This window comes from Lonchura striata, chromosome 6 (assembly GCF_046129695.1).
Source record: "Lonchura striata isolate bLonStr1 chromosome 6, bLonStr1.mat, whole genome shotgun sequence".
Lineage (NCBI taxonomy): Eukaryota > Metazoa > Chordata > Aves > Passeriformes > Estrildidae > Lonchura > Lonchura striata.
In genome coordinates, this window is record NC_134608.1 from 66,535,198 (window position 1) to 66,559,215 (window position 24,018).

Sequence of the window (24,018 nt, forward strand, 5' to 3'; positions counted from 1 at the left end):
GATTCTGTAAGCCCCTGTGGTAGTTTTGTCTATCTTAATTGCTGTTTTCTCCAGTTAGTGGGTCCTTCCATTCAAAATCAAAGATAACTTGCTCTCCTGGGCTAATGGGCAAGCCCAAAAGGCATCTTTAAGGTCCACTACACTAAACCACTGATGCTGGGGAGGAACTTTACTGAAAAGAGTATAAGGATTTGGTACCACTGGATAGCGGGTCTGAGTTCCTTTGTTAACCTCCCTTAAGTCTTGTACCAGTCTATAGCTCCCGTCAGGCTTCTTTACTGGGAGTATTGGGGTATTATGGGGAGACATACAAGGTTCTAATGTCCATCCTTTATTAGTCCTTCTATTACTGGCTTTAAACATTCCCGTCCTTCTAAAGGTACAGGATACTGCCGTACATGTATGGGACAATTTTTTTTTCCTCAGTTGTAATCTTTATGGGGTCAATATTTAATCTTCCCCTATTTCCCTCCCCAGCCCAAACTTCCTTGTTAATTCTTCTTCCATCCTCCTGGCCTAGTTTTAAAAGTCTAGCTGTCATCTTCCCATCTTCTGGAACAACCCCTATTCCTAATTTCACCTGTAAATCTTGTCCCAATAAATTGCTACCTGGCCCTGGGACCAAGAAAACATCCCTCATCCAAAATTTAGTTTCTCCCTCTATTACCACATTTTTAATAACGGGTACTGTGAAACTCTCTCCTTTTGCTCCTGTTACTATTACGGTATCTTTGCTTACACTATAACCTTTTGGAATATTTAACATAAAGGTTCTTTTTGCCCCTGTGTCTACCACAAATTCCAATTCTTCTTCTTGGGGACCCACTCTTAAAATTATCTCAGCATTCCCCACCTGGACCCCACCTGCGCCCCCCCCTCGGCCCCATGGCCCCGCGAGGGGAATTTGGGGAGGTGGGAGTGGGGCAGCGCCAAGGCCGGGCCCCCCCGCGCTGTCCTGGCGGGAGCGGCTGCAGTGGGGACCGAGTGCGGGCGGGAGCGGCCGAGAGCCCAGCGCTGCCCCAGCCCGACCTGCCCCAGCTCCATCCCTGCCCCTGCGCTGGGATGCTGTGGGGCTGGGGGGAAGAGGGAGCCGGCAGTGGGTGCTGGGCCTGGGGGCAGGAGGAGAAGGGAAGGAGAAGCAGGCTTGAGGAACAGAATGGTCAAAGGATGCAAGTGGCAGGAGAGGGTGGGATTGTGCCAGAGAAGGAGGAATAGCAGGAGGAAGAGGAGTGTGAGGAAGAGTAGAGACACAAGAGGAGGAGGAGGAGGAGCAGAAAGAGGAAGCAGCAGAAGGTTCCACCCCTCCCTGTGTCTGCAGCCTCCCCCCAGCCCCAGGAGTGGTGCTCCCCCCACATGCAGCAGGTAACTGTGGAGCGGGATCCACGATTTTCATGGGGTGAATCTTGGTGTTTCTGAGCTTTCTTGGGCTAAATGTTGGTGCTTTGGTTTTATGTGGCAGCTGAATCTTTATCTTTTGAAGGAGGTTTTTGCTGAGTGGTGATGTTCGGGGAGTTTTTGATTTGTGTCTTGAAGTTTGTGGGATTTTTGGGCTGAATCTTGGTGTTTTGGAGGTTCTTACAGACACAGGATTCCCAATGACTTCCTGAGATGAACTTGGGCAAGGAGGAACCTCCAGTCCAAGGAGCTCTTCTCTTGTTTTTCCCTCAAACCAGGATTTGTCATTGCCAGGGCGTGGCTGGATGGAGGAGGAGGAAAAGTCCCGGAGATGCTGCAGGAGGAGGAGCTGCAAACCCAGCCCAGGGAGCTGCAGGGAGGAAAGAGCCCCCTGAGCCAGGAAGGCGGGCGGAGATCCAGCCAGAGCTCGGAGCTGGTGGAGAAGCCTCATGGCAGGGAGAAGCCCCACAAGTGCTTGGAATGTGGGAAGGGTTTCAGCCAGAGCTCCACCCTGATCTATCACCAGAGGATCCACACTGGGGAACGGCCCTATGAGTGCTTGGAATGTGGGAAGGGTTTCAGCCGGAGCTCCCACCTGATCCGGCACCAGAGGATCCACACTGGGGAACGGCCCTTCGAGTGTGGGAAATGTGGGAAGAGGTTTCGGACCAGCTCTGATGTCCTCAAACATGAGCGGATTCACACAGAGGAGAGGCCCTACCGCTGCCCCAACTGCGGGATGGGCTTCAACCGCAACTCCAGCCTCACTGAGCACCGGAGCATCCACACCGGGGAGAGGCCCTACGAGTGTGGGAAGTGTGGGAAGGGCTTCAGACACAGGTCTAGTCTGATCAAGCACCAGGTGATCCACACTGGGGAACGGCCCTATGAGTGCTTGGCATGTGGGAAGAGCTTTGGGTGGAGCTCTGCCCTGAGAATACACCAACGCTTCCACACTGGGGAGAGGCCCTACGAGTGTCCCCAGTGTGGGAAGAGGTTTCGGACCAGCTCCAGTGTCCTTCTACATGAACGGATTCACACAGAGGAGAGGCCCTTCCGCTGCCCCAACTGTGGGAAGGGCTTCAAACACAACTCCAGCCGCATCAGGCACCGGCGCATCCACACTGGGGAGAGGCCCTACGAGTGTGGGAAGTGTGGGAAGAGCTTCTCACAGAGCTTTCACTTGACCCAGCACCAAAGGAGGCACCACTAAAGGAAGCCCTGTGAGTGCCCCGCGTGAGGGAAGAGCTTGGAGTGAGGGAAGAGCTTGGTGTGCTGCTGCAGCTCCATACCTCATGGGAGGATCAGGGCTGGATGATCCCCAGTGAACCCCATTGGGCAGAGCCCTGGTGCCCCCATATAGGGAATAAAACAGAGAGTAAAGCAATGGAGCTGATAAAGGGGCCCGATATCTGAGGCCTGACTGAGCAGAAACTGTGGGAAACACAGACAGTTTAAGTCTCCCTGGGCAAGAAGAGGGGACAGTGGGGGGTGTTGCTATCATGCTGGCGTGGTAGTGTGGAGGAAGGGTTTTAGAAAGGTCTTGGGAATGGGAAACTGAGGAAAATATACATTTTTGTATGCCCCATTGTTTTTGGAAAGTTTTGCTTCAGCATTTCTCTGTGAACCCCCTTCTCCCCACCCCTGAGCAGTTCCCATTTGACCTGACCCCTGGGTTGATTCTGATGCGCCTAAGCTGGACACTGTCTCCATTGTTTAGACCTTATCTCTTAATTTTGCTATATAAAACTGTATCTGGGCAGTAGCCCGGGGTCTTTGGTCCCTGCAACCGTTCAGGCAATACAATCTCTCTGGACTGTATACCACTGACCTCTCTTCGTCTCTTTATCTCCATCCCTAGCGGCGACCGAGGCACGCTGCCGCTTGGACCGTGCTAACCCAGCCGCTGCCTGGTAAGCCCAGGGCAGCGGGACCACGACAAAACCCCGGCCCCTGGAGGGGACAGCTAGCCGGAGGGTCCTGGGGGGCCGGGGAGGGACGGGGGACAGCTTCAAGTGACCCCCAAAAGCCGCAGGAGGTGGCAGGGGTGTGACAGAGGGGATGAGGGGGTGAGAAAGGGACAGAAGGGACATCAGAGTGTGGGAAACCACAGACTGAGGTATTGTTTATTAAGATATATATAAATAAGTTAGGAAACGGATTTGTGAGAAATCACAGACTGAGGATAGGAAACGGAGGGTGAGAAAATACAGACTGCTTACAGACTAAGGTATTGATTAGGAAACGAGGATACGCAAATAGCCTGCGGACACAACATTTGCAAGATAAGGAAACCAAACACACCTGGGGACTGATGATACAAGATAAAGATAACCTCCATTACTCACCGACTGCTTACGTAAACAAAAGGAAACTGCAAGCTTAAACAAAGGAGACCCCTCGGGAATTCATTGAAAGAACGGGATAAAAATGAGGGCTGTTTGAATGAATCGGCGCGGCAGAGAGGGAGCAGAAACTCCCCCGCCGCCCAGCGCTGTCTTTGCTCATATCCTACTTGCTGTAATTAATAAAATTCTAATTGGATTATGATCCATTGTGGCGTAAATTTATAACAATTTCTGGTGTCGTGACTCGGATAAGGAACGGTGGGCTTTGGTCCTCCGGGGAGGCGCCCCGCGACATTTCGTGGTCCCGCGACCAATAGCTTACCCTAACCTTACCGACGAACCTAAAGTCTAGGATAATGAGCAAAGGAGAGACCGGTAAAAAATCCCATAAAAATCCTGTGCACGAGAGTCCGGACGAAGACGCAGGACGCGTAAGTAGTGAAATTATTCGCAGAGCGAAACTGTTCACGGTGAAATTTCTCACGGGTTTTCCGTTCGGGCGGGATTGGGTTTCCTGGAATATAACGAATGAGAGGTTCGATATACTGAGCCAAGCAAGTGTGGACTCTTAAGTACTGCGTTTTCCATCTCCCGCGAGGGACTGGGCCAGGAACAAGAGGAGCGAGTACGTGTGTGTGTGGAGATATTCCAGAAGATGGGGGCGAAGGGAAGCAAGCCTTCGACTCCCATGGGAAGGGTACCCACTGTACCAAAGGATACCCCTCTGGCATATATCTTAGATAATTGGAGATATTTCCCTGGAACCCTAGGGAAAGATAAGCAAAAAATGATAGAATATTGTACTAAGATATGGGGAGGGAAGAAGATTTCTAAAAATGTCTTTTGACCAGTTTATGGGTCAGAAAAAGATTGGGTAAGGCAGCAGTTAAACCTCTGGGTAAATAATAAAAAACTCCTTAACCCGGAGGGGAGACAATACGCGGAAGTGTGGCTAGAAAGACCGTGAGCTGGACTTTATCCGCTGAATGAAATAAAAACTAAACATAAGAAAAAGAAGGAAGAGTTAGACGAAACCCTTCTAACCCTCCCTCCTTACATCCCTCCTCCTGTTTCCGCAGCCCCTCCAGAGGTCTCCAGAGCACCCACTCCCTCACCAGAGTCAGAACAAGGGTCTCCCCCCGTTCCTAGACACGTAACTAGAAGTCAAAGAGGGGAAGCTCAGATGTACCCCCTAAGAGAAATACCCATGGGGGGACCTCAACCTGTGATTGGATATATTTCCGTCCCCTTAAACTCGCCTGACTTACGAGATTTTAAAAGAACCGAGATGGGAAGCTTAATTGAGGACCCACTCGGAGTAGCAGAAAGACTAGATCAATTTTTGGGACCAAGCCTTTATACTTGGGATGAGATGCAATCTATCCTTGGTCAATTATTCATTACCGAGGAAAGAGATATGATTAGACGAGCAGGAATGAGACTGGGATTCTCAACATGCTCAGGGACCTCAAGCAGATATTAAATGGCCACTCCAAAGACCTAATTGGAATAATCAGGATCCGGCGCTTAGAACTCATATGCAGGACCTGAGAACTATAGTAATTCAGGGGATTAGAGAAGCAGTACCCCGTGGGCAGAATATCAATAAAGCATTTAATGAAATGCAAAAGAATGATGAAAGCCCTACTGAGTGGCTGGAACGACTAAGGAAAGCCCTTCAGCTGTACTCTGGGGTAAATCCAAACGACCCTTTAGGGCAAATGCTCCTCAAAACTCAGTTTGTGGCAAAATCATGGGAAGATATCAGGAAGAAGATTGAAAAGTTAGAGAACTGGCAGAATAGAGGGTTAGATGAATTATTGAGGGAAGCTCAGAAAGTCTACGTAAGATGGGAAGAAGAGAGCAGCAAGCGACAAGTAAGAATGATGGTAGCAACAGTCAGAGAGGATCGCAAAGGGCGAACTGGTGAACACAGATCTGCTAGAATGAAACAAATAGAAAAGGAACAGAGGTGTTGTTTTTACTGTGGAAAAAAGGGACATATAAGGAAGAATTGCAGAGAAAGGATCAGAGATGAGGAAATATTGAAAACAGAATAGGGGAGTCAGGGGCTCTATATCTTAGGGGACCGGAGTCATCATGAGCCCTTGATAAAAGTAAAAATAGGTCCCCATAAACAAGAGTTCACCTTTTTAGTAGACACTGGGGCTGAAAAATCAACTATTAAGCAGATACCTGAGGGATGTAAAGTTTCCCCTGAAAAAGTACAAGTAATTGGGGCAAAAGGGGAACCCTTTAAAGTAAGCAAAATCAAAAATGTGGTATTCGAAACTGAAAATAAATTTGGAATGGGTGAACTCTTGCTCGTCCCTGAAGCAGAATTTAACCTGTTAGGACGAGACTTAATTATTGAATTGCAATTAGAAATTAAAGTGAAAAATCAAGAGTTGGCAGGGTCTGCTTATCCTTTGACCGTGGATGATCAAAAACAAATTAACCCCAATGTCTGGTACTCTCCGGACACAATTAGTAGACTGGAAATGCCACCGATTAAAATCCAAATTTCCGAACCTCACATACCTGTGAAGGTAAGGCAATATCCCATATCCTTAGAAGGACGAAGAGGATTGAAGCCAGAAATTGATCGATTATTGGCACAAGGAATCTTAGAGCCCTGTATGTCACCCTTTAACACCCCCATTTTGCCTGTAAAGAAACCAAATGGGAAATATCGGCTCGTACATGATCTAAGGGAAATAAACAAAAGAACTATTACTCGGTTCCCTGTGGTAGCAAACCCATACACATTGCTAAGCAAACTAGGACCCCATAATTCCTGGTATAGTGTGATTGATTTAAAGGATGCCTTTTGGGTCTGTCCACTGGCAGAAGAATGCCTAATTATTTTGCCTTTGAATGGGAAGACATAGAGACGGGCTGGAGACAGCAATTAAGATAGACCGTGCTCCCCCAAGGGTTCACTGAGTCCCCTAATCTGTTTGGACAGGCCCTAGAAGAGCTCTTAACAGAATATCAAGTACAAATGGGGAATGTGCTGTTACAACATGTAGATGATCTGCTCATAGCGGGGAATAATAGGGAGAATGTAAGAAAAGAAACCATTTGACTCCTAAACTTTCTTGCACAAAAGGGACTACGGGTATCACAGGAAAAGTTACAATTTGTAGAGGAAAAAGTAAAATATCTGGGACATTATCTGTTTAACGGCCAGAAGATACTAGATCCAGAGCGTATTAAAGGAATTCTGGAATTACCTATGCCTGTCACTAAGAGGCAAATTCGGCAGGCATTAGGGCTATTTGGGTATTGTAGACAATGGATAGAGAACTACAGCTTTAAAGTTAAATTCCTATATGAACAACTGCTTAAAGACAAAATACCCAAGTGGACTCTTCAGGATCAAGAGCAGTTTGCCAGCCTTAAAAGGGAGCTAAGCCAAGCACCAGTTTTAAGTCTCCCGGATTTAAAACAGCCATTCCATTTATTTGTTAACATACATGAAGGAACGGCATTCGGAGTATTAACTCAGGAATGGGCCGGACAAAAGAAACCAGTGGCATACTTATCAAAGCTGTTAGACCCTGTGAGCAGGGGTTGGTCGAGTTGTTTACAGATCATTGTTGCTGCTGCCCTATTGCTTGAGGAACAAACCGCATTACTTTTAATGGAGAAGTTGTCTTATATGTGCCTCATAACATCAGGGGAGTGTTACAACAAAAAGCAGAAAAATGGCTTACAGATAGCCGAATATTAAAGTATGAGGGAATACTTATAGAATCCTCTAAATTATCTTTAAAAACTACTGGAGCAGTTAACCCCGCTGAGTTTTTATATTCAGGAGAAGGTAATGAACCATTACACGATTGGTTTCAAACAATTGAACAACAAACACGCATTAGGTCAGACTTAGAAGAAGAAGAACTACAATGTGGAGAAGTATTATTCATAGATGGGTCATCACGAATAGTAGAAGGTAAACGATTGTCTGGATATGCCATCGTTAAATGGGAAAAAGGGGAATTTAAGACAAAAGAATCCGGCTCCCTGAGTGCCAGTTGGTCGGCTCAAGCCTGTGAGCTATATGCATTGTGGAAAGCATTAGTGTTACTGAAGGGAAAGGATGGGACTATATATACAGACTCACGTTATGTGTTCGGAGTAGTACACACCTTTGGGAAAATATGGGAGGAAAGGGGATTTGTTAACTCCCAGGGAAAAGAACTGATACACCCGGAATTAATTCGGCAAGTTCTGGGGGCATTGAAAATGCCAAATAAAATAGCAGTTGTACATATAAAAGGACACCAGCGAGGTACAAGTTACCAAGTTGGGGGAAATGCAGCTGATATAGAGGCAAAACGAGTGGCAGGCAATTATAATATAATTTTGACTATGCAACAAGTACCTATTAGTAAAAATTTGAGTTTTTAGTCTGCGGAAAAAGAAAAACTAGAACAAATAGGAGCTAAGGAATGGGATGGGAAATACATATTGCCAGACGGGAGAGAAGTCTTGCCAAAGGGCATAGCACTTGAAATATTTTCAAAAATACACAGTAAAGCACACTGGGGAACTCAGGCGTTAGTTGATAATTTTAATCAACAGTTTGCCTGTATAGGCGTATATAATATAGCAAAGACAGTTACAGCAGCCTGCGAGACCTGTCAAAAGGTTAATCGAAACAACATAAAACAAAGACCTCTTGGAGGACGTTCCCCCGCATACCGACCATTCTCACATATACAAGTAGATTTTACTGAACTACCTAGGGTGGGGTGTTAAAAATATTTATTAGTAATGGTGGATCACTTAACACATTATGTTGAGGCTTTTCCTACCTCCAGGGCAACCGCTAACCAAGTCACTAAAGTGTTACTTGAACACGTTATACCTTGATATGGAGTACCTGAGGTAATCGACTCAGACAGAGGAACACATTTTGTATCAAAAATTGTTAAAGATCTGACAGAAAACTTGGGTATAAAGTGGGAATACCATACACCATGGCATCCACAAAGTTCAGGAAAAGTTGCAAGGATGAGTGGAGAAATTAAAACTATTTTGACTAAATTAATTATAGAAACCAAATTATCATGGATTAAATGCCTACCCATGGCACTATTAATTCTCAGAACCAGACCCCGAGCAGATGTAGGAATATCAGCATTTGAAATGGTGTATGGAATGTCCTACAGAATTGAAAGCCCACAAACAAATGTTTTAATTAGAGACCGTGTGATTAATGAATATGTTTCATAATTAGCAAAACATCGTAACCATCTTTGGGAATGTGGACTGATTGTGCAACGACCCCCATTGGACTTAAAAATACACAACGTTAAACCTGGGGATTGGATATTGATTAAAGTGTGGAAAGAAGAAACCCTAAAGCCCAATTGGGAGGGACCTTATCTTGTTTTGTTGACAACAGAAACAGCCGTCCGGACTGCTGAGCGTGGATGGACTCATGCCAGCCGCCTTAAAGGCCCAGTAACGAGACCTCACTGAAAAGTAATCAATACCCCAGGTGACACCAAGATAACCCTGAAAAGATAACATAATGATAAAGACGTTATTTGATTTTTTTGCTGCATTACCTTTTGGTATAAAGTGTGTATTGCTGTTTATATATGCTATAATTACTTCTTTTTTTATCTATTATATATGGAAGCGTACAAAGTGTGTAGAAGGAAATTGCTAGACATATGTAGCCACACCATAGTGAATATAGAAGGTATGCTGATGTAAATAATATATATGTACTCTAAATATACGAATTTGTGGTAATGATATAAACTGTAATTGTTATCCGTCTGCTTGTTTTAGGTATAAGGTATGCCAAGATAAATGGTGAACACACTGTGAAGGTGGATACCTTTCCAACGAACCAGTCCCCCTATTGTGGTTGAAATCTTGGCTATAAAGTGTAGAGGGGAAGTACTAACTGTGTCTTGCTTTGCCCCATTAGTTCTAGCTGCAAAGTGGGAAGCCTATATAAACAGGCAGAAATCCCGAAACAGCTGTTCTCCTGAAGAATTCCCTTGCTGCCGAGAAGATGATACCCCCCCGTGACTCGACGCAACCGAGTCGATGGGTGAGGCAAAAGAGGAACAAACTGTGGAGAAAAGAATCAGAACAATGGGACGCAGAGGCAGCAACGGTCGAACTTCCCCAGGATTGGTAAAAATATACTTAAATTGGCAAAATTGACAGACACCCTTTTTCCTGGTATACCGTTACTCTTGATATTGATAATAACCCAGGCAGAAGGGGGAAATCCTCATGAACCATTTAAATGGGAACTAATATCTTGGGAAGGAACGAGAACAATAGCCACTTTTAGCAAACCAGGTCCACCTGAATTCATAGTAAAACTTTGTGATTTAGTACCAATACATTGTGTAAAAGGACCTCCATTTTATATATGCCCGGCCTCTGGACCGTCTTACTGTAATTATCCTGGACATTATTATTGTGGTTATTGGGGATGTGAAACAATAGCCTTGGGCTGGTCGGTAAAGGCTCCTGATAAATATATAAAAGCAACCTAGACTCCTAACGAATGTGTGCCTGAACAAACAGTTGTAGATCTTACAGGTCTGCGTGACAATTATGTAGCTCCTTGTGACAAGGAAGTCTGTACCTACATCAAATTTCAAGTATTACATCCCCTAGAAGACAAGTGGTTAGTGGGACGAACATGGGGAATATGGGTCTATGGAGGAATTCCTAAAGACTTGGGAGGGCACTTTCTCATAAGAAAAGTTAAAATACCACATGATTCACTCCCTGTTGGGCCGAATAAAGTATTGAATTTACCCACTTCCCCTACAAAAAAGATTGTCCCCGCAAGTGTTACAACCACTCGTCCCAACTCCCTATCAGTAACAGATCGAATAACTAATGACAGGGTGACAGTTAGGGATTCAGGAGCGTCAAAATCCAAAGACCCTTTATGGGATTTAATGCAAGCCTCTTATCGTACCCTTAATGAAAGCAAACCAAATATAACTAAGGAGTGCTGGTTATGTTATAATGTTAGACCACCATATTTTGAGGCAATTGGAAAACCAGATAAGATTCAATGGTCTAGTGGTTCAAACCCACGAGAATGTCCATGGAATGACCAAAAAAACCATACGCAAGGAATTACTATTCAATTAGTAACAGGTCAAGGAAAATGTATCAGTACAGTGCCCAAAGATTATCAGCCTCTGTGTAACCAAACAACAATAATCACTACAAAAACTATAGAGAGACACAAGAAGAGAAATGACAAATGGGCTATCCTGGCACCAGGAGCTAAATGGGTTTGTTCAGACACCGGAGTAACGCCTTGCCTATCCCTAAAAGTGTTTGATCAATCTCAGTTTTGTATACAGGTGATTATAGTTCCTCGTCTTATCTATCACACCTCTGAGGAGGTGTTACGCCACTTTGAAGGAGACCTGAATATACAAAAACGAGAACCAATTACGGTGGTAACCTTAGCTACACTGCTGATAGCGGGTGGAGTTGGAACAGGTACAGGCATAGCCTCCTTAGTAAAAAGTCAGGAACTACAAAGTTTACAGATGGCTGTAGATGAAGATTTAGCAAAAATAGGACAATCTATCCAAAATTTAGCCACTTCAGTAAAGTCTTTATCAGAAGTAGTATTGCAAAATAGAAGGGGATTAGATCTGTTATTCCTAAAAGAAGGAGGATTATGTATAGCTCTCAATGAAGAATGTTGCTCTTTTGCTGACCATACAGGAGTAGTCCAGGATACTATATCTGAACTCTGGAAAAGGTTAAATCAACGTAAAAACGATCGTGAGGTGGGCAGGTCATGGTATGAAAATTGGTTTAATGTTTCACCTTGGTTAACCACTTTGTTATCTGCCTTAGCAGGACCACTGATTATATTGATTCTGGGATTTATATTTGGGCCTTGTATATTACGCTGTATTTTACACTATGTTAAAAAACGATTTGACATAGCTAAACTACTTATTTTAACTACGAGGTCGGGGGCAAAATATAAAAGTGCATCTATTGATGAGGATGAAGATTGTTGTGAATGTATTGTGCCACGTGGGGGCTACGCCTATTGTAATTGTGAAGTATTACCTTGTGAGTGCTATGATAAATGTTTAGATTGTGGAAGAAGGTTTATTTGCAATAGCGAGATTGAAAGCAGCGTCTAATAAACAATAATGGGATAAAACAAGAAAATGGGGGTAATTGTGGGAAACCACAGACTGAGGTATTGTTTATTAAGATATATATATATAAAGCTAGGAAATGGATTTGTGAGAAATCACAGACTGAGGATAGGAAACCAAGTGTGAGAAAATACAGATGGCTTACAGACTAAGGTATTGTTTAGAAAACAAGGATACGCAAATAGCCTGCGGACACAACATTTGCAAGATAAGGAAACCAAACACTTACACCTGGGGACTGACGATACAAGATAAAGATAACCCCCATTACTCACTGACTGCTTACATAAACAAAAGGAAACTGCAAGCTTAAACAAAGGAGACCCCTCGGGAATTCATGGAAAGAAAATGGGATAAAAGAGGACCGTTTAGACAAATCGGCGCGGCAAAAGAGAGAGCAGAAGTCCCTTTACCGCCCAGCGCTGTTTTACTCGTATCCTACTTGCTGTAATCAATAAAATTCTAAATTGGATTATGACCCGTTGTGGCGTAAATTTATAACATAAGTCAATCCTCCTAATCTGCCTTTTTCTAAGAGAAGCACTAAACAAATCATATGCTGCTTGCCTTTCCATGATTACGACGGTACCGTTGCTGGCTCCTTCAGGCTTCGGCAGCACGTATTGGCTGAGCTTGCCTCTACGGTCACTCAGGGCGCGGAGCAGAGCGTTTGGCCTCTTTTCGATATCTCGCCGTCCTTCCAGCTGCAGGACCCGAACCCCAACGCAGCACCTCTCTTGCCTCTGGCTCGGATAAGGTCCCTGCTTTCGGGCGCCAGTTGTTGGAGGGTGCCGTGGGAGACAAGACTCATGCTATCATGATCATCAAGTCTCACTTTATTGTGACAGATTACACAGTTTATATATGTTCGTTAATTAGCTCATACATATTGCAAAAGCCGAGCTCATGATTGGTTGCTATGTGACTTGTACTATTATCTTAAAACTATCTTTGTGATTGATACTTGCCTGTCCAGCTGACCTTGCAGTTAGAACAGCTTAGCACTTCTTTGTTCTTCTCTATCTATTTTTACATACCAAGCAGTTTCAATATCCTGCTTTCTGCACACCATCTGTTCTTCAGGGTCATGCGAACTTTGCAGCAGTCATGTAGCCCTCTCTACTTGGATTAGTTTTACGGTATCATGTCCCCTGTTGTACAACCATTCTTCTGCCAAGCTCTCTTCAGTTATAGGCTGAGTTAAATAGTGTTAAATGTTATTCCTCTGTTAAATTGCTAAGTTGTAGGTTATAAGTTAGGTTAAATACTGTTAAGCTCTTCTCTTTGCTAAACTGTGACTATCAAACTATCATTTAAGGTTTAGATGTAAGTTAAGTCCTGTTAAGTTGGAGCTCTGTTAAGCTTTTCGGCCATATTCCTTTTATCCTTGCTCTCACTGCCCTTTTGTCACACACATACACACACACACAGTTCTCAGTTCATTCCTGGTTTGATTGCCTGGATTTTGTTTGGTTTTGTTGTTGCTTTGTTTCCTTGCTGTGCCTAAAGTGAAAAGTCAGGAGCAGAGTGACTCTTGCCAAGGAACTTTGTGCTGCTGTCACTTTAATATTAAGCCCATCCCGGGATGGGCACTGGCATGAGGGGATGTGCAGTGCCAAGGGCAGGACCATGGGGCGGCCCCTGCCAGGCTGCTGAGCAGGGACAAGGAGGCACTGAGGCCCCAGGGCTGCAAGGGTCACTTGTCCCCTGGTGGCCTCAGGCCCAGGGCCAGCAGCCATGGCCAAAGGGCTGCACAGGTTGGCTCTGTCAGGGCCTTGCAGCTGCTGCACATCCCTGAGCCCTCTGCAGCCCAGGCTGTCCCACGGTGTCCCTGCCCTGCGCCTCTGTCCCTGCAGGCTGTCGTCACCCCCGGCTGCCCCACCTCGCTGGCCCTTCCTTTGCTGGCAGCTCTGCCTCCTGCTGCCCCTGCCTGGCCACACAAAGCCTTGGGCTGCTCCAGGCTCCTGCTGGGGACGTGCTGCACCACAGCCCTGCCCTGGGAGGGAAATTCCTTTCTCCTCCTGTGTCCAGTCTGGACTTCCCCAGCTGCATTTGTGGCATAATTTCTCTCCCTGCCTGATTCCCACTATGGAGAAAAGCTCCACCATTTCCACATCCACCCTTGAAGCCCTGCCAGGCCACTCGTGATCTGTCCTCAGTCTCTTCACAACTGAGCCCAGGCACATCAGCCTCCATACATGGGTTATGTTCTTGAGGCCTGCAAAACCCATCTCGGGAGATCTCTGGGCCCTGTCCAAGGTGTTTGCAAGGGAAAACATTCTGCTCATATCACCAGAGGCCAAGGCCAGGCAGAACTGTCTGTCCTGGCAGCTTTTGTCTGGGAGCAATCCTAGGATAGATGGAACTATGGCGGCCACATTCCAGCTCCTGCCATGGCCCCTGGACAAGAGGGTCAGTTCTTTTCTGCAGGAAGGAAGGCACAGAGCCCCAGTGCTTCTGAGGCAACTGAGATGCGACCATCAGAGGCCAAGGCCAGCCAGAGCTGGCAGGTTTTTTTCTGACAGATACCCTTGCATACAGGAAATTTTTTAGGAGAAGTACCAATTTTGTCCATGGATGTCTGAAAAGAGGGACAGTTCTTTTCCATAGGAAGGAAAGCACAGAGCCCCAGTGGTTCATGGGCAGATGAGAAGCAGTCCTTGACATTCCAAGATCAACCAGACCTGTCAGGTGGCCCCTGGGAGGCCAAGCCTGCCAGACCTGTTCCCTGTTCCCCTCATTCCATGGATCCCCACAGTGTCCCAATGGTCTCTTGTTTCCAGAAGGCCCTGAGGTGTCACAATGCCCCCTTGGTGACACCAGGCCCTGAAGGGTCGGAATGGTCTCCATGGTTCCACAAGGCCCCACAGAGTCATGGTGGTCTCTGGGTTCCATGGAGCTCCGTGGTGTCACCATGGCCCCAAAGTCCCAATGGACTCCATGGTTCCACCAGGTCCTCACCGTGCCACCATGGTCTCCACAGGAAGGGAACAACCCACCCCAGTGCTGCAGGGGCAGATGAGCTACAGCCAACAGAGGCCAAGGGCAGCCAGATCAGATGGTGCTGGCAGATTTTGTCCTTGGATATAGGGAATTTTAGAGGTGGAATGCCAGTTTCAGACCTGGCTGCATGGAGGAGGACGGTTCTTTTCCATAGGAAGGCAAGGATGGAACATGGGTGTTTCAGGGGCAGATGAAAGGTGACCATCAGAGGCCAAGGGCAGCCAGACCTCTCTGATGTGGTATTTTTTTGTCTGAAAGCAACCCTTGGATATAGGGAATTTGGGAGGTGGAACCCAAATTTCGGCCATTTCTGCATTGTTAAGAAGGACAGTTCTTTTCCATAGGAAGGAAAGCACCGAGCCCCAGTGTTGCAGGGGCAGAAGCAGAGAGAGAAGGCTCCTGGGAGGCCGAGCCAGCCAGACCTGTTTGTCCTGGCAGCTTTGTCACTGAGAAATCCTTGGACCTAGGGAATTCTGGAGGAGGATTCCAAACTTTGGCCATGGGCATCTGGTCAAGATGGATGGTTTTTCCCATAGGAAAGAAAAGCGTGGAGCCCAGGTGTTTTGGAAGAAGATGAGAGGTGGTCACCATAGGCCAAGAGAGCCAGACCTGTCTCTCCTGGCACCTTTCATCTGGGGGAAATCCTTGGATATTCAGAATTTTGAAGGTGGAATCTCAGTTCTGGCCATGGGCACCTGGGCAGGAAGAAGAGTTCTTTTCATCAGAAAGGAAAGCACAAAGCCCCAGTGTTTCAAAGGCAGATAAGGATCAGCTCTTTGGAGACCAAGGCCAGCCAGACTTGTCTCTCCTGGAAGCTTTCACCTGGGAGAAATCCCTGGATATAGGGAATCCTGGAGGCAGATTCCCAACTTTGGCCATGGGTGCCTGGATGTGAAAGGTGCTTTTTTCCCATAAGAAAGAAAAGCACAGTGTCCCAGTGTTTCACAGGAAAATGAGAGGTGGCCCCTGGGTGGCCAAGCCAGCCAGACCTGTCTGTCCTGGCAGGTTTCATCTGGGAACAATCTTTGCATAGAAGCAAACTAAGAAGAGGAATCCAGATTTTGGCCATGGGCACCTGGAAGAGAAGGACAGTTCTTTCCACAGGAAGGAGAGCACCTAGCCCCAGTGCTCCAGGGGCAGATGAGCAGCAGCCCTGGACATGCCAAGGTCCATGCTGGACCTGTCAGGTGGCCCCCAGGTGGCCCAGCCAGCCAGGCCTTGATGCCTTGAGAGGCCACCTAGAGCAGAGGCTGGACAGTGTTACAGGAGTAAAGTGGGGATTTATTAAAAAGGCCTTCAAAGGATTCACCTGGGCAGTACAAGGGCCTAGCTGAGGGTACACCCAGGATGGATGCCAGGTCACACGTTTTCACAATTTTGTAAGATTTGTTTCATTTCCATATTGGGGTTAATTGTCCAATTACACCTTCAGATTATGCAGCCCCACCCTCCCAGTCTGCTCTCCTCAAATCGCTGTTGTTTTCACTTTTTGGGCCTGAAGCTGCAGCAGTGTCTTTGGTTCTCGAGCAGGAAAAGGATTGTTTTGTCTGACTACACTGTAAGAGAACTTGCTGACACTCTACATGAAGTTCAGAGTTACAGACTGATATAGCACAGAATTGGGAAAATATGGAAGCTAAAACTTAAGGCATCAGCCTGTCCCATGTTCCCTTGGTTCCATGGGGACCCACAGTGTCACAATGGCTCCTCCGTGACACTCTGGGCTGCATAGTGTCACCCTGGGCCCTTGGATCCATGGGAGCTTCGCAATGGTCCCCTCTGATTCCACGAGGTCCCCAAAGTGTCACAACTGACCCATGGCTCCATGAGGGTCCCCAGAGTCACCAGGGTGTCCTTGGACCTGCCTTGTCACAACTGACCCATGGCTCCATGAGGTTCCCCAGTGTCACCAGGGTGTCCTTGGACCTGCCTTGTCACATTTGACCCATGGCTCCATGAGGCTCCATGAGGTTCCCCAGTGTCACCGTGGTCTCTGTCAGAGGCTGGATGAGATCAATGTCCCCAGACACCTTGGGCTGAGCTGTCGATCAGTCACTCTGCTGGGACAGCGCTGACCCAGCTCTGAACACCTGAGATATCAGAAGTCCCAGCTGGGGGGAGGCCCACGAAGGCCCAGGGGCTTAAAACCAAGGAGCACAAGGTCAGCCACTGGTATGGACTCTGCCTTCTCCTGGGGTTTGTGTCTCACCCACACTGGAACCCCGGGAGCTGGGACCGACATGTGTGTCTTTCTGTGGAGCTTCTCTCTTCCTGTCTCTCTCTCTTTCCTCTCCTTCTAATGCTCTTTATATGGAACATTTGTGGGTACCTGAACAACTTCAGTGTTTAGGGCTTTCCAGGCTAAATGGGCTGAGTTAATGAAGTTACAGCTGTGAAAAATGATTTAAGTTGGATTGGATTGGTATTAAACGCTTTTCCAAAGTTCCTTGTTCTTTTGTACTTTGCCAGTAAAATTTTGGGGGTCCCGAATGGGCGCTGAGGGGCACTTGGGGGTCCCGGAGGGTCTGGGGGACACTGATGGGACAGATGGGGGCGGTACCGGGGTTCTGTGGAGCGCGGGGCATGACGGGCGTTGTAGTCCCGGCTTTAATGGGGCTCTATGGGGCCGCAGAGCATGACGGGAGTTGTAGGCAAAATAAAGGATGGCGCAGGCCCCAGGCCCCGCCCACAACACCATGATCCCTGACGCTGATTGGTGGGAGCCGTGATGGGCGGGAGCCTCGGCCAATGGGAGGCAGTGCGGGTGGGAACAGCCCATTCAACCCCTCCAGTCCCTCCCAGTACAGCCCAGTTCATCTCCAGTGCGGCCCAGTACAGCCCCAGTGCCCCTCCAGTCCATCCCAGCACATCCCAGTTCATCCCCAGTACAGCCCAGTACAGCCCCAGTGCCCCTCCAGTCCATCCCAGCACAGCCCAGTACATCCCCAGTACAGCCCAGTACAGCCCCAGTGCCCCTCCAGTCCCTTCCAGTACAGCCCAGTCCCTCCCAATACACCTGAGTTCATTCCCAGGCCCTCCCAGTCTCCCCAGTTCCATCCATATCCCGCTCCAGTGTCCCCCAGTCTTCCCCACAGCGTTCCCGCCCATTGCAGGGCAGCGGCGCAGACGGAATGTCCTGCGGCCCAAACCTCCTGCTCCTGCCACACAGCGCCAGCCTTCTCCCCTCCTCCTCCTCTCCCAGCACGGCACAAATTCCAGCTCGGAGGAGGCTTCCCCAGAGAGGGCTCCGGCTCCTGTCTCAGCCTGAGTGTCCCTGCAGATGAACAGGGCATCCTTCAGGCACTTCCACAAGCTCAGGGTTCCCATTTCATGGGGAATCTGGGATGAAAATGGCCTTTTTCAGAAAGACAAATGCAGAGGAGATGGATTAGAAATTATTTGGGAAAAGTGACCCTTCTTCCAGACAAAGTTCACCAAGTCATTGCCTGCATTTCTCCTTTTCAGGTTCTTACAGTCATCTCCTGAAAGGTCCAGATTGTTCTGGTGCTTTTCATGAACTGATTGAACTCTTGATATATATCAGTGCATGAGATGTGTAAGCTTCTAAAATGAACACAGAAACAAACTCCCTCTGTTAGCCCATTTTCATCTTCTACATCACTTTCAAGCTGTCCATAGGGGTGTTGGAATGATTATCACACAGCTCTCCATTTCTGGCTGCAGACTCTGGAGATTCTTTCTCTGTGTTCAGTCAGGCTTGCATTCCCTGACAATTCCTGGTAGCCCATCATGGCTTCTTAGGGCAGAACAATAACAGTGAAAATCTCACCAATGGCACAACTGCCCAGCCCACAAGGAAAAGAAAGAACAAATTGTAAAGTTCTTCAACTATTTGTCCCGCTTTTCTGCAAGAGTCAAGCTGCACACACAGTGTGGAAAGGCAAGAAAAGCTGAAGTTGGTGGCACATCTTGTGACAGAAGCTGCTCAAAGCTTCCTCGTTCTCCAGCCAAGGTTCTTGGAAACAGCAAACAGGACTGTGGAAAAGATTCTGAGAAAACTGAAACAGCTTTTAAGAAATGAAATGAAAATGGAAAGAAACAATCCAAGATGTTTTTCTCTGTTTATTTTTAGGCTACCCTTTTCTATCTTTCACTACTTCTCCTTCTCATTAATCGCAAATGGATCTCGCTTCTATGATCCACGACATGGCAAGTTTTAGACAGTGTAAAATACCATGAGCTACACAAAGTTTGCCTTCCCCTGTTTTGTTGGGTTTTTTTTGTTTTTTTTTTTTTTTTAAATTAGTGCTGGGGACTAAGTGCAGTTCTTGGGTCAGGTACAAATTCAGCATTGAGGGAATGTGCTCCAAGAGTGTTTGACCCTAAGCAGGGACAATGCACAGCAGTGACCGAGGGGATTCCTGTGCCCCTGGGCAGGACTCCAGGCTCTGGGTCTGGGCTGGACACGGCAAAGTTCCCGTGTTTGGACAGGCTCAGGAGCTGCCCCGGGGAGCGCGGGGCTGGGCACGGGGGCGAGCGGGCAGCGGACACACGGACACGGGGACACACGGACACGGGGACACACGGACACGGACACACGGACAGAGGGACACACAGCTACCGGGACACACGGACACGGGGACACACGGACATGGGGACACACGGACACGGGGACATACGGACACGGAGCTTCAGCTGCAGCGGCAGCAGCGGCAGCGAAAGCGGCGAAAGCGGCGAAAGCAGTGAAAGCATCTGGCACCGGGGCGAGCTGGTGATGAGCGGGGCCAGCGGCAGAAGCCGGGCCGTGCCAGGCGGGGCTGAGCCGGGGCCCGGTAGGGTGGGAGCTGCCAGGACGCCTGGAGGGAGAGCGGGCGTGGGGCCAGCGCAGGGCGCAGAGCATCCTGGGCTGGCCGAGGGGTTCCCGACCCCCGGCACGGCATCAGCCCCACTGACGGCATCGTGCTCCTCCCGCAGCCCCACGGCACCAGCGCAGCCCTGGAGATCGCGCTGCTGGACAAGGTCTCCTCTGGCTGTGCTGGTGTCATTCAGCTCCTGCAGTGGCTTCAGCTCCCCGACAGCTTTGTGCTGGTGCTGGAGCATCCGGAGCGCTGCCAGGACCTGTCGGGTTTCCTGGCGGAGCGGGGGTTCCTGCCGGAGGAGGAGGCGCGGGGGCTGCTCCTCCAGGTGCTGGAGGCCGTGCGGCGCTGCCCCAGCTGCGGGGTCTTGCACAGGGACATCAAACCAGGGAACATCCTGCTCGACCTGGCCACCGGGCAGCTGACACTGATCGACTTTGGCTGTGGCACTTTCCTCCAAGACACAGCCTACACCCAGTTTGCAGGTGAGCCCTGCCAGGGGATGCTCCTGGGCATCTCATGGCCCAGCCGAGGTCCAGCACCGGGGCTTCCCCTATTGCAGCCAGGATGGAGTTAATGCTGGAGCCAGGTTGATTTGGGTGGGGGTGTGAGGGGGTCCATCTCCCATCCCTGCTGACAGCCTTCAGCACCCACTGTGCCCTGGGCTGGGGCTGGAGCTGGGGCAGCCAGCCCGACAAACACCCCCATGGGGGTAGCAGAGAGGGGGTTCTGACCCCATGCCCCAGACAGTTTGGTGTGCAGGTGAGGAAAGGCTTAGACTACTGTGCTCCCCTTGTTTGCCTTGGCTTATTAACATTTTGTGGGGCCATGCAAGCAGGGAGAAGAGGGGGTTTTCTACACTACTGGGTGAGTTTTTCTTTTGTGTGTCATGGTTGGGCTTTCCCAGGGCTTCTGCTGCCCTCTTCCAGCACCAGTGGCTTCTTTTCCAGCCCCGAGTCTGTACACAAGCCCCAGGCGCTGGCGAGAGGACAGCGGTCACACCGTGTGCCACTGGGGCAGCCCCCGCATGCCCAGGGGTGCTGGGGCCAGGCTCTGGGAGCAGCAGCATCCCCCTGATGAACTGTGTCTGTGTTCCACAGGAACCCTGTCCTGCAGCCCACCAGAGGGGATCCACCAGCAATGCTACCACAGCGAGGCAGCGACGATCTGGTCCCTGGGCCTCCTGCTGCACCACCTGGTCATGGGGAAGCACCCGTTCAGGAGGGGCCAGGAGATATCTGGGGACAGATCTTGTTCCCAGGACAGCTCTCTCAATGTGGAGTCTCATCTGTGGGCACAGGGGGAATACCAGTGCTGGGAGACAGCAGCAGCTCATGGGCATGCTGCTCTGGCAGCTGCTGAGGAGGTGGCACATGTCCTGCTCTCCTGCTCTCCTCCAAACAGAGAATCCATGGGGAAGTTTAGGCCCAGATCTGGGCACACCCAGCATGGCCTGGGCACAGGAACAGGGGGCAACTTCTCCAGCTGACTGGTGATTGCTGGTTTCTCTCCCCAGAGTGCCAGGATGTCATTAAGAGGTGTTTGTCCATGCAGCCCTTGAACAGGCCATCCTTAGAAGAGCTTTTCCGTGATCCTTGGGTACAGGGAGTTCCTCTGCCCTAGAAGATGGGAGAGATCCACATGCACAGTTGGATCCAGGGGCCTGGCAGGTAACAGCTCCACACATCTCTTGGCACTCAGTGACAAAGCCAACCAGACAGGATTTGTCCTGCCTGTAGCTCTGAGCAGGGATCAACAGAAGGGAACACGCAGCTCTTGGGCTGGAGCTGAGCTGGAGACCTGCTGTGGCAAGCACTGGGGGCCACCATCACCCTGGTTTTGCTTGCCATGGTTCATGGATGGCTGGGGCCCTGGGCAGAGCCCTGACAGCCTGGTCTGGCCAAGGGAAGAAGGAGCCCCTGGAAAAGCTGTCCCAGGTGGGGCTGCTGCTGCTGGGGACAGCGAGGACAACACCAAGGATGACAACCTCTTGCTCCACCTGGTCTCTGGCAGGCTGAAGATGGTGGACTTTGATTCTTACATCTCATTCAAAGCCAGGTTCCACAGGGAGTTTGCAGATGAGTCCACACGCAGGGGGATGCTCCCAGATTTGGGCATTGCGCAGCCTGGCCGGGAACCAAAGGTTCCCCCTTTGCTGGGGCGGATGCAGCTGATCCTTCAGTCGGCTGCCAGGCTGCTTTTGGCAGGGCCGGGGCCATGGGCTGGGGTGGGTACGAAATGGGAGTGGGCTCCTGGCCCTGCCAACAGCCCCCAGCACCCACCTTGCCCCGGGCTGGGGCTGGGCTGGGGCAGCCAGCCTGACACAAACAAACCCCCATGGTGGGAGCAGAGGTGGGACTCCAGACCCTGTGCAGGGGCTGCTTTGCTTTGCAGACAAGGAAGGGCTTGGGCTGCTCCACTGCCCTTGTTTGCTTTGGGATCACCATGGGGGCAGTGCAGGGGAAGGGAGAAAGCCTGGGATTCCCTCCCCCATGGTGGGTTTTTCCCTGGCATGCAGGGGTTGGGCCTTCCTTAAGGCCCTGACAGAGATAAGATTTTTGACCTTTTTTCTTGTTCCTCTTTTTCTCTGTAACCTATTTTCAATAATTTGATGTTTGTCTTTCTAGAGGAAACTTTTCAGGTGGAGTCCAGTCTGGATCAGGACATGCTTGGGAGCAGCTGTGGCGTGGATTAGCTGTGCCCTTGGAGAAGGATGAGGGCATTGTTTGGGAGCAGCTTTTCTTCCAGCGGGGGATGGCGTGAGGTGGGTCCTGTCTGCTGGGGATGGTGGGATCAGAGCTCTGGGGAGATGGCAGCGAGCACAGGAGCATCCTGCTCTGGGCAGCTGCTGAGGGCTGGAGGTGCCGTGGCTGGCTGCAGGCTGGGCACATGTCCTGCCCTCCTGCTCTGCTCCCAAAGGCAGCAGTGATGGGCAGCTCTGGGCACAGCTCTGGCACGGCCAGCATGGCCTGGGCACCGCGGGTGGCTGGGACAAGGGGACAGGAGCCTTCAGCTGACGGGGCTTTCTGGTTTCTCTCCTTGCAGCCGGGCTCTGAGGGTGCTGAGGCTGCTCTGGGCTCTGCCAGGGCCCTGCTGGAGCTCAGCACTGGGCTGCAATCAGCCAAAGGAGAAATGGGGTGACCTGCAGCACAGACTGGCTTGAGTATTTCAGCAACACAGCTCAAGTTTGCAGAGTGTACACCTCCAAGGGAAAACATGCCACCATCCAAAAAATAAACTTGTTCAATAACTTCTGAAACTGAATCAATCTGGGATGACCCCAAATGAATTTTGCAGCTTGCTCAAACAGCAGCTCAGCCCTTCTCTGAACTGTTCTCTCCCTCACCTGCCTGTTACTTCCCAATTGCTCCCTCTTTTCCCCCAGTGAGTTCCCAGCCCATTCCTGTCTCCATCACACGGTTGCGTTCCTTGTTGCCCCTCACCATGAGGAAGGCCGAGCCCCAGGCTTAGGGACTCATCTTGTCACTGGCTGAGGAGCAGCAATGTCTCAAGAGGTCTGGTGGGATTTTAGTGTCATTCAGAGCTGCTCTCTAGCCCCCAGCTCTCCTCACTGCTGAGTTCCCGCTCCCTTTTCTTCGTCCTTGCAGCAGGATGAGCTCTGTGAATCCCCTGGAGCCTCCCCACTCTTTCCAGCCCACGCACCCACCTCAGTTAGGCTGAAGCTGCAGCTTCTCTGTCCCCTCTGGCACACCAGTGCAGTCCCCTGTGCAGGGAGCCCCAGCCCCAGAGCACAGCACTCAGCAGTGCAGTCGGGGCTGGAGCAGCTGCCCTGCAGCCCTGCCTTGGCTCTTTGTGGCAGGGAATGCTCCCTGTTTGCAGCTGTCCCTGCAGGATGGCCCCAGGGCAGAGCCCAGCCGGGCTCCCACTGCAGCCCCTGAAGCTTGGGGCAGACAGTGGTCCCAGAGCTGAGGTTCCCGGGGAGCTCCCGGAGCTGTGCCTCGCACTCTGTTGCCGTGTCACCGTGCAGGCTGGCTTGTACGGGGTGAATGTACCAGCCCTGCTTTGACTGACAGGGGCCGGGCCCATCACATCTCTCCAAAGGCTGCAGGCATTGCCCAGGCCAGAATCTGAAGGGGCACAGAGATCAGACCAGTGAAATCATCCAGACTGGGTTTTCAAAGGCCCTTTAGAAGGAAGGGCTTGAGAATAAACGTGCTCTGTTTGCCACACGAACATCGGGGTGAGTGGTCTCTTTGGCTCAAACCCACTTTCCTCCCCGAGCCAACGTTACCCACTCCCTCACAC

The 24,018-nt window shown here is 49.7% G+C and overlaps 1 protein-coding gene and 1 long non-coding RNA gene across 2 annotated transcripts in view; both read left to right on the plus strand.

Annotated features, from left to right (window-relative positions):
• LOC144246355 (uncharacterized) overlaps nt 1–24,018 on the plus strand; it is a 511,900-nt gene that overhangs the window by 3,694 nt on the left and 484,188 nt on the right. Inside the window, 1 exon segment of the mRNA XM_077783740.1 lies at nt 1,674–2,601. Within this exon segment, the coding sequence (XP_077639866.1) occupies nt 1,674–2,601 (928 nt within the window).
• Nucleotides 2,604–12,410, plus strand: LOC144246373 (uncharacterized). The gene is made up of 2 exons (XR_013340080.1): nt 2,604–3,308; nt 9,694–12,410. It is a non-coding gene; the product is annotated as an uncharacterized LOC144246373 (long non-coding RNA).